The sequence below is a fragment of the Desmodus rotundus genome, chromosome 3, assembly GCF_022682495.2.
Source record: "Desmodus rotundus isolate HL8 chromosome 3, HLdesRot8A.1, whole genome shotgun sequence".
Lineage (NCBI taxonomy): Eukaryota > Metazoa > Chordata > Mammalia > Chiroptera > Phyllostomidae > Desmodus > Desmodus rotundus.
The window spans coordinates 131,061,362-131,076,780 of record NC_071389.1 but is presented as its reverse complement, the minus strand read 5'-3'; the positions used below and the strand labels follow the sequence as shown (position 1 = coordinate 131,076,780).

Genomic DNA, 15,419 nt, shown 5'->3' with positions numbered 1-15,419 from the left:
CTTCTCAAAGGGCAAAAGAGAAACCCTGAAGCCAGTTGCATGTCAGAAATGGCGCCCATTAATCTCTTTGCCAAGCAGCGTAAAGTAAAGAGGCCTTTCAAAGGAGTTCCCCTTAAGAGTGGAGTCATGGTTTAATGTGCTTAGTTTGGAGCACCTTGCTTTTAGAAGCTAGCACCTGCAGCACACTGACGGAGACGCTGCTTCTGGGAGCAGATTGGGTAATGATACCGATGACATTTATGGCCCAACATTTCAAGAATTAATTTACAATGGAAATGGTTCTTAGTCAAGCGAATACATCATCGCAGTGAAAGATTGACTCCCAGTTTATCAGCTATAAAGTATGCAGCCCAGCTGAAGTCCTTTAGAAGGCAAGCATTACAGACATTACTCACAGTTATTTGGGATTCATAATTCACTGGGAGAATATTTCAAATATGAAAGTATATGCCACTATAAGAAAAACAAGAGCAAAAACCGAGAAAGGATTTAGAGGGAAAGATGAAAAATAAAGGAATGTGTTCCAGGTGCCTTGGTGCTTTAGAAACATCTTACCAAAACATTTTCTCTGTTTAGCTTCTCTTCGTCGCTTATAACCAGACTATCATTTTCATGAGGAACGAAATTTTCTGTAAAGCTATTAGAACACTCACATGAAGTGTGTGTCCTCGTGTTGTTCTGTGGATTGTATTAGAACTTCACAAACCACTCATCTCTAGCCTTCAATAAAGACTAATGTTTACCAAGGACTCCTGCAATATTCTTCAAATGGCTCTAAGTACCTGTTTTTTAAAAAATAATAGTGATACAATGGTAATAAGGCCTCATTTAAATGTTGATTAGATTTTTGGATATATAAATAAACTTGTCATATAATTGCAAAAATTAATAAAAGTTAAATTTATGCTAAAGGGATTAACATAAGTTATTATACTGCAGTAAGCTAAAACCAATAATTGTATTAGAAGGTTAGCAGAGATGGTGGAGTTACAATTATTAGCACCTATTCTTTGCTCTGAAGTAGACTTGGAATAAGTTCTTTAATTGAGATTCATATTTTTTCTGTGTCTTTAAATTAGTATGGTATTTCTTAAAGATGGCCTGCGTGTAAATAACATGTAGGGAGGACCAAGTCTATAGGGGATGGCCTGCACGACCACTGGGGAAGTGGGGAACGAGACACACTTGCTTTAGCGTTCACAAAGGCTTCTGTGCAAGCCTAGTTGTGTGGGAAGCATCCCAGTACCTTCCCTCAGCCACCTCTCCCTTCCCTCTGAACCTATCCTTATTTCTTATGGTCAAATCTAAGGAGAGTAGATGTACGCATGTGTGAACGGCACATGAAACATTAGGGCTGCTTTCAAAAGTCAACTATCTAAAAGAGAAACTACTGATTGGATAATGGTGATATAAGAAGAGTTAATGCTAATAAATTGCTATGAACTGTTTGGTTTTCTTTATTAAAGTGTCCATTAAGAAAACTTGGGAAAAACTAAAAAGAAAAAAAATTACACCCAAATACACTGTCATTCTTTGTCTTTTAATAGCTAGGAAAGTATAGTTCAATTACTGCAGAAAGGACTATAACAGTAAGAACTATAAAAGAAAGGTTATTGAGAATGTCATTGCCTTTGACTAAACATTTACTGGGGGCTAATATATAAACTAAATAAAAAACGTAGCACCCATAAAAACACAAGTCTGTCACATAACTTACCAGCAAGTGATATTGCTCAGTGAGGAAAGCTAGAATGGGCATACTAGAGATACTCAACCCTTTGTCAACAATCCCAAGTGCCACAGTAAATATAACACATGAAACTTACTAGCCATGATTTTAAGAATTAACCTCTGGAGAAGATTAGACTAACAATTAGAATCCTATGTATTTAAGTTTCGGTGAGCTATGTCTTGCCACTCTACTTTTGTTATTCATTGATTTAAGAAAAGAAAAAGATGAATTTTCCTTCCATACTGCAGTAAGAATTAGAAATGATCGTTTCTCTACGCTAAAGTAGCCGTATAGACCCAGACAGATTGCAGAGCACTGTGTCTGCAGTATGACTGTAGGTCACGCACGCCAATCACTAGTACACGCCTTTAAAGTGTAGCTCAGATAGCTTTTTTTAAACACGATTAGTAAACAGTTGGCAAGCACTTTTGTATTATAGGCTCACATACATTTATCAATATGTCAATTTTAACTTATATTGTGAAAAACATTAAAATTATATATTTATTTATTAATTCAAAGAATAAAGTTCAGAAGGGAAATGGTCTGGAAAGATAGAGTCTTTGGTGTTGAAAGTAAGATTTTATTAAAATTTTAAAATTAATCAAAATAAAAGGAATAATAATTTTAGGTAATTTATTTAAATAACTTTACTGTTATAGTATTATATAAATTCCTGTATGAACATTAATATCTAAAAATTCTAGAGTTTATCAAGTGAGTTTGAAACAATTTGTTTTGGAATTTTGATTAAATGTTTATTGATAGGCAAAAACAAAAGAAAAATGAAAAATTCATATGTTTATGTTTTCTCTAGTTCTACCTAAACACAAGGTCTGGTTATGGTATTTAATCGAACATTATTGTTCAAATACCTTAAATTAAACTAGACTACGGGTGAACCATTTGTCAGATCCCCAGGTTAATAATACTTCAGCATATTGGGAAATATTTTTCAGAACCCCTCCCCAGAACTTTGTATAAATTCTGCTGAGCACTAATAAGTAAAATTAATTATCTCCAAGTATGGCATTTGTTCTATGTACTAGGAATTGATTTCAGAGCTTGATATACATCATACACACACACAAATATATATGATGTATATTATATATATATAAATAACTAATTCTAAAAACAGCTTGCAGAGGTGATTAAGAGCCCTGTATTATGACTCAGAAAAATAAAGCACAGGAAGGGTAAGTGCTTGATCAATTTGAAAACTGGGAACTGGTGCCCTGACCAAGGTTTCTTTTACTTCCCAGCTCATTCACTTAACTACCCTACACATAGCTTTGTATATTCTCTAGGTTGGATCAGAGAAGCACAAATAGCCCCCATGTGGTATGAAAGAACTCTGGAGCTGTTGAATGACATCTTGAGTTCAGTTGGCTTCACTAACATGACCTTTATGTTCATCAAGGATCCTAGGGACTTCATACCAGTAAAGAACATCTAACAGTTCTGTCCTCGTCTTACTTCAATGCTCTATTTTTGATTGGTTAAGCCACTCATCCTGTTTGACATTGTTGTGTGGTGTTGCTATGCTTACTTTAACCAGCTGTCACATTCCAGCCCAGAGGTGGGTGCAATGATTCTTGTTTACATGTAATTCTGAAAGGACTTTTCGATGCTTTGAGTTGGCAACTTGTCAATGCAAAAGACATCAATCCTTCCAGTATAGCAAGCCCGAAAGACTTTCAAAAGTCTTCATGTAACTTTATAAAGAAATTTACTGCCAGGCGAAGTTGGCAGGTTGTTTTGATGCAATCATTTCTAGCTCTATTATTAAGCCTGTGATTGTGAAGAGATGGCTGCTGTAGCGGATGTTCATTTCTTCATGTTGAGTTGATTCTAAATTTGTATGAGACTATTCGTATCCTATATCCTGTCTTTCTGAAAGAGATTATAACATTTAAAACAGGATGGATGTTCTGATCTACAATTAGAGATGGAAAGAAGTTTGACTTCCTTCCAGAGATATTCTACTTAGGTATACAAACTGATAGGAGAATACAGGAATTTATTCAATGAGCATTTATTTTATCTACCGTATGTGCCCGAAGCACTGATATGCCTAGGTGCCAGGGAGACAGAAAATAGTTCTGCAGTCAAGGAACACAGAACCTCTCCAGTAGAAAAAAAACCACATACCTCCCCCCAAATGCATTCCTCCCTAAACATACATTCCTCCTAAAGTATACCAATAAAGTTGCTGGAGTCTTAGTTATCTAGGACATTACCTCATTTCTCCTTGTCACTTTTCTGTGTGGATAGCTCATCTTGCCAGATGCTATTATCCTTATGCGCATAATATAAACCCACCCAAGTAATTCAAAAAGTAACTTTAAAAGTTAGTAATTTTTTCAAAGAAAAAAAGGTCAACCTATAGCAGCTAATATCTTTATTATCATGCACACAAAGCATCCAGTTAATGAGTTATTTAACTCAAACTTTTACTTGACAAGTCAGGTTAGCATTTGGACATAGCATTAATTTGATTAAAAGGTGTTATCTTCAATGATAAGTTAATGGATTCTTATGTTCAAGTTATGTGTACTGTACTTTGGAGATGATTTTTCAAAGAACAAAGGTGTATTTATTTTGTAGTATCTCCATTACTTAATTGCAGCCATATGATTTTGTCAGAATTAGGATTGCAGAATTAGGACTAGAATTAGTCCTAGAATTAGGACTTCAAATGCACTATTATATGCAATATAGTTGTTTAAAAGGATAAAATTGACTTTTAGGGAACTGAATATGGTATTACAGTGCTTTACTTTTATATCACATTTAAACTGTGCACAGAAGGGAAGTGTTAACACTTAATTATCTGTGAAATATTTTCAAGGAGTTAGCTTTGATGTGAAAAAATAATAGTTACCTAGAGAACTGTAATGCTGTAAGCTTGAGACACCCAACCCAATGAAAACTCTTTGAACAAAAAGAAGAAAAACCACAACAAATAGTGTTTAAAATGGATTTCCGATAATAGGAAGCTTTTACTTTCTTCATTTTTTACTAAGTCTCGCTTATTTCGATATTCTCATGTCTGCTGTACCACCATTTGTATTTTAATGATGCATCTGCTCTGGCAACCTGATTACCATTCCCTGGTAAAAATTCAACGAACAGCCGCTGGTACCTGCTCAAGCTGAGTGAACTCAATGCTACTCCTATGGATGTAAAAGTAAGGCAGTCAAAAAGTTAAAAGTTTTAAATGTTTGATGGCGTTACCATTAAATATTCCATACCATTACCATTAAACATTCGAATGCCTGGATTTCACTCTATATCCAGATGTCTGGCATGATGCAGGCACAAACTCAGTGGTTCAATCAGTCAACAACTTGCATTGAGAACCACCCCACCCGCCCCTTGTGTTGGACAACTCAGCAGATGCTAGCAGACAATGTCACCTCCTGTATGGGCTATTACAATATTCTGTTAATTAGTCCTCCTAACTTTCTCTTCTCCCTTTTCCAAACTACCAGAATACTAAAACAGCATTTATAAGATCTTAGTCGCTTCCTCAAAATACTTGCTTCTAGTTTTTACTGAACTCTGTAGTTGTTGCATGGACCCATAATTGGAGGTTTACAAGAACCCCACTTATGAATGAACATGTTACATTTCTCTCTGTGGGTAAACCCTTCCTGAGCTCCAGCCTGGAGTAAGTAGAGTTCATATCATTGAACTGTTTATATGCTTAGTTCTATATCTTGCATATGAGACTGAACTCAGTTCTAGGGATAGTAGTCACTCCATGAGAAGAAGTAATTACTTTTATCTATTAGCAATCAAAATTAATAATACATGTAAAACCCAGTTTCCAGTATAAAAGAAGCATTTAATAAATGTCTTTTCTTAACTTTTGCTGAAGGTCAACATTTGTTTATAAGGCGTTCAATTATAATTCCATTGATTATAAGATGTTCAATTTAAAAAAACTTTTGGAGTAAAAAAGGAAACATATTCCATTAAATATAGGCAAATGGTATAAAAATCAGCCTGATTTTATAAATTACAGTGTAGATAATTATGCTTATTAAGAGAATATACGTTGTTCCTCTTGCTATTACTACTGTTATTTTTACAGTTCCTTTTTTTGTGTTATGTTGCTCACAAGGTAAATTAATTGCTTTGAGAGAAAAGCAAAAATTATTTCAAAATTTGCATGTTCACATGGGCATATGATGTCACAAAAATGGGAATGTGGGAGAAGAAGAGTTAAATTTTGTTCATGTTAAGATTGCCACTGAGGTAGAAAGTTTCAGTTGGCCACTAAAAACTTGAATTGCCTTCTTAAGAAAACCTTGCGGATTAGTGTTTGGAGGATATTTAATGATTCTTTTAGTTGCAGATACATTCAAGCTAGCTCATATATGGGGTTCATGAAAAGTGATAGGGGATCTGTCGGGCACAAGGCCCAGGAGGGTGTTTCAGATCAGGATGGTTCCAAAGATCCTCACACCAGGCACTTGGGAGTCTTCATCCTGAATGATGAAGTCTCAACCATTATGCTTTCTTTCATTGATTGTCACCTTTTGAATATTTGTTATGTAGTAGGCACTAAGCTAAGCATATCATATACCTTGTATCATGCAATCCTCACAAATTCTATAATATATTCTCTTGCTTTCCACCTTTACATGTAAGAGAACAACTTTTGAGATTTTAAGAAACTTACCTAAGTTCCCTTAGCTAATAAGTGGTAAATTAGTGGGAATCAACCTCAATTTTTGTCCAGGCCCCACATCTATGACAAATAGTGGGCATATCATGGGTGCTGTACTCTATTCTCACTCAGCTCACTCTATCCCTCTACCAATGGGCCTCTTTGTTTACCTAGCTCATATTCCCCCCTAATTCCAGTCTGTGCGTGACTTATCAACCCCTCCGGCCCCATCAACATTATGACCTTTCAGTTTCATTACCACTATTAAGTGATAATGTACTTCTCTGAGTCTGAATTCCTGATAAAAAAAGAATGTTTATCCCAATGCATATACTGGAATCAGGCTTATGCATTTTTAAGTGTTTATCAGTCTGTAGATTGTTTGTCCTCCAATCAGATCTTCATCTCTAACTGATTAACAGTTAATCATGCCAATCAGAAGCTGTGGGGGGCCACTTCCCTTAGAAAAGCTCTGGATGAAGCAATGGTAGAAACCATAGAAGAAGGCAGGAGGGTGAAGGAGGGAGTTAGAGAAGGTCTACAGTAGACCAAAAAGAAAAGAGGCCATACAACCAAACCCTGAGACATAAATAAATAAAAATTGGCCAGAATAAGAAATGTCAGTACAAGAAATTAAGATAAAACAGAAAATTAGAGAACCAGAAGAAAAATAGAAAATAGTGCTAAGGAAGTCTATGAAAGAACAAGTTTAGAAAACAAGGGTAATTTCACAACAAATTCTTCAGCAATATCAATTCATTTATATACCATATTTTTTGGACTATATGATGCACCAGACCATAAGACATACCTAGGTTTTAGAGGAGGAAAATAGGAAAAAAAAATTTTGAAGCAAGAAATGTGGTTCTCCTCCTACCTCCTGTGAACCTGCTCCACTGCTGTCTGCCCCCCACCCCCAGTGAGCCAGATAAGCTACATTCGGACTATAAGATGCACCCCCATTTTCCTCCCAAATTTGGTGGGGGAAGTGCATCTTATAGTCCAAAAAATATGGTACATGCACAGAATATCCTACTAGAGTCCAGGGGACATATTGTTGAGCAAGACCACATCCTTGCTTTCATTGTGGAGGAAACAAATGTTAGTTATCACACAAAAAATGCACAAGTGCAATTATGAGACATACTACAGAGAAGAGGTATGTGGTATTCTAAGGTCATAGAATAAGACTTGATAGTGCAAAAGAGTTCCAGGAAAATTTGCCTTAGAAGTGATGCTTGAGCTAAGATCTAAAAGAAGATTGGGAATTGACAAGGTGAAGTGAAGTGGAGGGGGGATTGCAGACAGAGAGAATGTGTAAAGCTCCTCTGGCAAGAGGGAACTGGGGACTGATAAAGAGGCCCCTATGCATTCTGAAAGAAGAGAGGAGGGACTTGACGTTACCTATGCAAAGAGATAATGCTAGAGAGACAGGAGATAGGAGACAGATCTGCAGAAATTGGAAGGTCATGTTAAGTTTGGTCTATTGTTACCCTATGTGCCATAAGCTGAGAGGAAAATGGGATGTTTGACATAATCAGATAAATATTTTGAGTTGATTTCTCTGGCTGGAATAGGCAGCAAAGATCAGTGTGGTATTAAGCAAGCTTCTTTCAGTTTCAATGAACAAGGTTCCCACCCACTTACACTGGTTTAAAGACAAAGATTAGTCATTGGCTCTAAAATTGTAAAGCAAGGCCAAGGGCAGAGAGTCAGCCATTTTGGGATCCAGATGCTTAATTACATTTTCAGGAATATATCTTTCTGCGTTACAGTCCAGCTTTCTGCTGTGGCTTTACTTTTAGGCGGAATCTCCTCTCCTGGGGATAACATGGAAGCTGGAAACCTAGAGTAAAAAATATCATATATTATCACCCTAGCAGAAAAAGAACTTCTTTTCCCCTATCTTCCCAGGAAATGTCCCCAGGACTGTCCCTTAATGAATACCTTGATCACACGCCCATCTACGAAACAATCATCAGGGCCAAGGAAGAGGCACGCTCCCGGTCAGGCCTGACTGGCTTGCTGTCTCCTGGAGCTAGGTGGTACAGGCAATCCCACCTGAACCACGAGGCCTGAGAAAAGAAAGGCATAATCCCCTTCAAAAAACCTCTGGACACTGTCTGTAGAAGTGGGAGGTCCAGAGAAAATATGGGGGAACAGGTTAAAGGGATATAATGATGTTCCCGTGTAGAGATAACCATGGTTTAGACTGAGGGTAGAGATTAAAAAGGTACTTAGGAGAATAAAGTCATAGAACTTTGTAATGAATTAGACAAGGGGTTAGAAAGGTTGAAGTATGAGGAATGTGTTCTAAATTTCCGGTTTACATAACTGGTGATATAATTTACTGAAGAGTTAACACTGAAAGGGAGCCGAGTTAATAGGACACCCTACCTATTAACCCGAGTTAATAGGTAGGGAAAGAGGTGTAATATCATGAGTTTAATGTGGGATGTATTTAGTTGCAGATGTCACTGAGACATTCAAAAGATGTCAAGCATTTGCAGGTCTGAAGATCAGGGAAGACATCTGTGCTGGAGATGTAAGCTTGCCCAGCACAGGAACAGCTCATTGACTGGAAGGTGTCTTGACCAAGGAGGGTGACAGAGGCGGAGCCAGATGTTGGTGAATGGGTGGCATGGGTGAAAGGTAAGGAAATAGAGACAGCAAGTATATACTAGTCATTGTGGTGGATTAAATGTGGCTACACATTCCTTACTATTTCCCCCATTGAGAAGTGGAGCTTCATTTGCTTCTCAGTGATTCTGGGCTGGCTTTAGTAACTTGCTTCACCAGAAGAAGGCCGCAGATGTAGTATCCTGGGACTCCCAGTGCCAGATTATAAGAAGCCTTGTAACTTCTTCCTGAGCCTGCTGGAACATGTGCTGTGAAGTCCAAATAGACAGCCCAAATAAAGTATTCTGGGGCAAGTTATTAAACTCCTTAAGACTCAATGTTCTCATTTGCATAAAGGTAAGTACTCACTCAATATGGCTAGTTGCTGCTTTATCAGGACTGGCAACTTAATTCATTTTTTTAAAGACTTTATTTATTTATTTTTACACAAAGGGGAAGAGAAGGAGAAAGAGAGAGAGAGAGAAACATCCAATATGTGGTTGCCTCTTGCGCATCCCCTACTGGGGACCTGGCCCGCAACTTAGGCATGTATGTGCCCTTGACTGGGAATCGAACCCACGACCCTTTGATTCACAGGCAGGCACTCAACCACTGATCCACACCAGCCAGAGCCAACTTAATTCATTTCATTCAAAATGAAATGAAATGAATTAAGTAGCATAAGTAGAGATAAGGTTTGGACTATTTTTCTTTACAAAGGACTATTTTTATATATTTTAACAAAGGATTGTTTTTATAATTATTTTAGTGGTAACGATAATTCTTATCATAAGCTATAGTTTAACCCATTTTATAGATGCATCAAGTAAAATTAAAAAGAACTATATTAATAGTTTTAGACCTATTGTAGACCTTGGATTAAATTCTAGATCTTTGCTCAGCAAATATACCATATTATTAAACAATTAAATCATTAGTCACCTAAAATATCTCTAATTGGAATTCTTAAAGGAAATAAATGTGATATTCAATGTTTTGTGCAAAGATGGAACATTCAGTGGTGATATTTTCAGAGGTACTTTGTCACTCGAGCGGAGCTTTTCTGAAGTTACAAATAGCTTTACTCGAACATCATTTCCAGAAGTACCGCTTCTGAAAGTCAGAGAATTAAATTACTACTTTAATCTAGTAACTGTTCTAACCCCAAAGAGAAAATTTCAGGAAATACCATTCTTAGATTAAGTATATGTAGGAATGCCATCTTAAATAAGAATTTCTGGGTATAATATAGCCACTAATTTTATCTGACTTGCATCTTTCAAATGAGAAAAAAATAGTGGCAATCAAGACACCTTGATTATAAATAAAGCCACTTGCTTCCAAATAGTACCTTCCAATTTCCATCACCTCACTGGACAGTGTCCTGTGTAAACCAGTGAGCTTGCATTTCCCAGGTGTGAGGAGAACGGAGTCTCTTTTGACTCTTATTTACCAAGGCCATCCTTCCCATCAGGTTTGCAGAGAGTGGAGAGAACATTTTCCTGGTTGCTCCCAGAAACTTGACAATTGGTTGCGTTTTTCCATCAGCTGAGTTTGGTGGTCTGATACAGGCTCCGTGGCAGCCTAATTGTTCATTCCAGGGGATTTACAGATGGCAAAATCCTGTTCTTACTTGGATACTTTGCCAATATCACTTCTTATTTCCCCCCTACTTTCTTGAAGAAGAAAAGACTTTTCTGGGTCTGGATGACTGGAGAAACAATTGGAAAGGCCCCTTGTCAAAACAGTACATATGACAGCAGGTGATGTGTTGTGCTGAGCTGTTTTCTGAGTAGACACCAGCCCTCACTGTCACTACAGTGAACATGAGATTAAGTGAGCAACCAGGCATGGCGACTATCGTCCATGATACAGTGATCACCACCTGCATCAAATCCAGACCACTGGAAAACTCTAACTAAGTACGCTGGGGCATGATAATATTGACTGAGAATACCAAACCCATCTGTAATTTAGAGAAGTAACTGGGGTTTGCTAAGAAAGAAAGTTAATTTCTATTCACTTGAATTAAAAATTTCATAATATTTTCTACTTAATGTATTAAATGGAACTGAGTATGGTACTGTTTCAAAACTGAACTTTAAGAAAACAAGAGAATTTTTGGATAGCTCCTTTTATTCTAATTCTACTAAGAACAACAGCAAATCGGTAACCTCTCCATAGAAGTATAAAAAGGAGAAAATGTACCTAGCACGGTGTCTAAAAAGGTGAGTAACTCAAACTTACGTTGAAACTATATGGGAATCTCTACCATGCCCTCCTGCATTCCCTTGACCTCACGTCCTTACACAACGAAATCACAGACAAAGAAAAGTGTCCCTGAAAGTCAGCATCCCATACCCGTGCAGGATGCTAACAGAGGGCCAGTGGCTACATTAGTTTTTTGAACTCAGCCCCTTTCTGCTCCCTTTCTTTATGGAATAATTTCTTTTCTTTTAAGCCTGATGACTGGACTAGCACAAGAAAACATTGCATCAGAAAGGAGGGGAAAACTTCCTGAGAAGAGTGTGACTGCCAAGCAGTATGATCGCACAGTCTGGCCGCCTTGCGTGATTAATATATGTAACTACAAACCCTTAGCAACTTTAAACTAATGTACAAAAGAGAAGATGAAACAATTATTTGTATTTGCTCTCTATGAACAGTTAGTTTAGATGCTTCAAGGATATTACTTTTTCATCTCTCTCAATGGTAAACTTGTGAGACTCATCCTAATGATTATCTCAACCTAGTTTTCCACTCAATTGTTCTATTTTTTCACTTGAAGTGATGAACAATAAATGCTGCATGCCCATCTCACACACACAGACACACGTGCACAAACACACAAAATATGGTTACTAAAATCAAAAAGGCTGTGACAAGAAGAAAGCCCATTGAAGTCTGCTTCACCTTACTATAGTTCATGTATGTTTTCTTATTCCATCACTTTAAGAATACAAAAAAATAAGCTCAATATCTTTACATATTTTATTAACAGGATTAATACATTAATGTATCAAGATATTTTCACGCAAGTAGATAAAGTAAATATGACTTAATTCATGATTTCTAATGCACTGTAGGCATTAAAATAATGTAATATTGTACATTTCCTATGTTTAGACATATGTTGTCATCCCAAATAATTTTTATTTTCCTCCACACACAACTTGACATTATATGGTACAGTGCTTAAAGGAAAAATTTTATTTAACAGGCTCCCTTGAAATATGATTAAAATGGAAATACGTTTTTTTTTTCATTTGTGACATCAACAGGACCTAAATGGAATCCACGAGATGGTAAATATTCACATTTATCCTCTAAGCCAACTGTTTTGTTATTTTCAGCCCTACCTGAAAGACTTTATGTCAATGACTGCTAGTTCCATGAGGGATGTTCTTTCAAAAAATCATGAACCAAAATATTTCTTCATTTAAACAATTTTATTTATGGTGGAATTTTCAAAATGTCTTATATCTTGAAATTATCCACAAAGTACTATTTTGTGCTTACATTAACAAGATGTATTTCTTATGAGAAAAGATAAAAATATATACCATTAGGCAGTATTGTTATATTTTTATTTAATACAATATAACTAAAGGATTAAAGAATTAAAAAGTTAAATATATTTAAATTTTTCCATAACTGATTTGCAGTTGTTCTAATGTTTTGAAGAAAAAATAAAGATCTAAACACCAGAGATATTTTGATAAGCCATATTTATAAAATATAAGTTAAGCATTGCAACAAGCTACCTTCAATGAATTGCCCCTATCAGAAATAATATGATTGGAAGCAAGTATCTAAAATACAGAATAAGAAAAAAGAGGGGATAGAGGGAGGAGGAGAAAAGAAAAATGTATTAATGGCAATGGTCAGTTTTTAAATACATTTCGTTATAAAGTGGCAAGATAATATGTACAAATCTACAACTGAAAGGAAATCTTTATATACAGGTTGACTTGCTTTTTGACTCTTTGGACATCCTTCCTCTTGTGTAATAGGCCCTCCTGGCAAAACTGATCAAAACTAGATTTTTAGTTCATAGCACATGATAGATTAGCCTTGAACTAGAGGCCCCTGGAGTTGCAGGCTGTGAATCGGTGCTGGCTGCTGGGGAGAGAGAGGTTGGGTCCTGCAGAGGCAATCCAGGTTGCTCTGAGTTGGCGATCCGATCCACTATGCTGGATAAGCAATCCAGGCTGGATAAGGAGCTTTTATCTGTGGCATATACTAAGGATACAAAGAGAAAATCATTAAAAAAAATTCCAAATATATAGGCTTGCTTACGTTGTTGCCCTTTAAACTGTAGGTCAGCTCGTTTGACACCCAGGGGGTCAGGTAGTCACAGAACGCCTGATGTAGAAATCTTCCACAAATATCACTGAGGGTGGATGTAGGGAGTGAAAAATCCCTCTAGTACTATTTCAGGCGGAAGTGCACATGTGTGTATCTGTTAGGTGGATTTTGAGCAAAAATGTGTGTTTGTGTCTAGTTTGCTCTGTCAGTAATTCTGCATAAGAAGCATCATTTCCATTCCCTTTCCCGATATCACCAGGAAGGATGGACGGATTTGACAGGCTGAACTGTGAAGTTGAACTGGTCTTTAAACTCCTCTGAAGTCATCAATTCTTACCATTTGGTACATCAGGACAGTAGATGCTGTCAAAACTGCTGCTCTTTCTGGACCAGACAGGGCTGTTACATTCAGGCTGTAATATAAGACACGAAGGAAAAAGTTTGTTTTCAGGTCTTGGAAAAAGGTTCTCTGCTCTAGAGTGAGGCAGTGCTTACCCAGTTGCTCCCTAAATTGACCACTGTCAATCACCTTCATTGCCTTGATTTAGGAAGGGTTAGTCCTACCAAATTGCAAGGGCAGCGAGGTCAAGCTCTGTGCTTGGAGAAGAGGAAAGCAGCAGCAAAGGAAAGAGGGGGGTGAATTCAGCAGCAATGTGCATTGGGTTAACCATGCAAAATGGATTGGAATAGAAGGAAGCCACACTAATTCAGGGAGAAAGCACTTTCCCAGGGCAAAAACACACGAAAACCTGGCAGTGTTGGAGCAAACGCCCTCTGTAAAGAATGCATCAACATCTCCTTCCAGCCAGGCCTCAGCAGGGCAGGGACTGGGGCCCCCGGCATTTCTCTCAATTTCCTCCTTAAGTTATAAACTGTGGGGCACTAGGAGCTTCAGAGAGATTCTCTAGATGTCAGTGTATAGCAGGGTCCACTGATGCTATATTTTGGAAACAAACTGAGCGGTGGGGAAAACATGATCGATCATTCACAGCCACCTGTCTCACATGGCAACTCTCTCCTACAACGCACACCTAGAACCTGGAAGGAAATCAAATTAAAGTACTGTTCAACAGCTATTTCCTGGCACCTTGCTAAATGTGGCACCTCTCTTCTCTTACTACACCTGCCTCCCCACACACAACTATCCACAAAATAACCATTGAATATTTGGTTGCCACACCTGGTTTAAATGACATAGAAGGATTTTTGGCAAAGACGGGGTGGCGGGGTAGGTACCAGAGCCTTCTCTTACCATGCCGTCCGAGCAGTTGGAGGTGGGGCTGGTGGGCTCGGAGCAGCTCTGTCCGGGCATGCTGTAGTAGTTCTCCACCTGCTCCCTCAGCAGCTCCTGCAGGCTCTCGATGTAGCGGATGGCATTCCTGAGGATCTCTACCTTGGGCAGCCTCTGGTTAGGGTTGGTCGTGGTGCACCTCTTGAGTGTCTCGAAAGCCTGGTTGACCTTCTTCAGGCGTCTCCGCTCACGCATGGTGGCCGCCTTCCGCCGATCCATGGTAGTGGACTTTCTCTTGCACGCTTTGCAGGCCCACATGAGGCAGTGGCCAGCCTGGTGGTGGCCCGTAGGTGCTCGCACGTGCTCGTCCTCGTCTGAGCCTTGCAGCTCTGCTTTGTGCTGCCCGAACGAGGCCACTCGAGGCTCAAACTGGTCCCCGAACTCGCCCTCAGGGGATGGGATGCAGGAGCCGTCGTAGAAGTACTCCGAGGGCGAGAACTGGCAGCTGTCCATCATGTCCATCCTCTGTGGTGAGGCTGGTGGTGCACCTGGACTGCAGCGAGGGGGACAGGAGAGAAACTGGAGCCTGCGCCTCTGCGGGCCGGCAAACCCCGGGCGGCGCTCCCAGGTCGGTTTCTCCCGTAATTAACAAGGGCAGAAGCCTGGCGGCCTGGGTCCGCCTTGCTGGGGTTAGGGCTCTTTATATATTCTTGGGGGACGGAGGCCGGCCCCAGTGGCCGGGCACTATTAGCATATCCCACCACAACCCCCGCCGGGGCTGTCTGGGCAAACCTCCGCCTTCCCTCTAGAGACAATTTGCTGTTTACTGCCCCTTCTGACGCTAATGG

The 15,419-nt window shown here is 38.6% G+C and overlaps 1 protein-coding gene across 1 annotated transcript; it reads right to left on the bottom strand.

Annotated features, from left to right (window-relative positions):
* Positions 1-13,035: 13,035 nt before the first annotated feature.
* Positions 13,036-15,131, bottom strand: MYF5 (myogenic factor 5). The gene is made up of 3 exons (XM_024579735.2): positions 14,593-15,131; positions 13,678-13,753; positions 13,036-13,274 (listed from the first exon to the last, which is right to left on the bottom strand). Exons 1-3 carry the CDS (start codon positions 15,091-15,093, stop codon positions 13,084-13,086), a joined length of 768 nt encoding a protein of 255 aa, XP_024435503.2. The 5' UTR covers positions 15,094-15,131; the 3' UTR covers positions 13,036-13,083.
* Between the last annotated feature and the right edge of the window lie 288 nt (positions 15,132-15,419).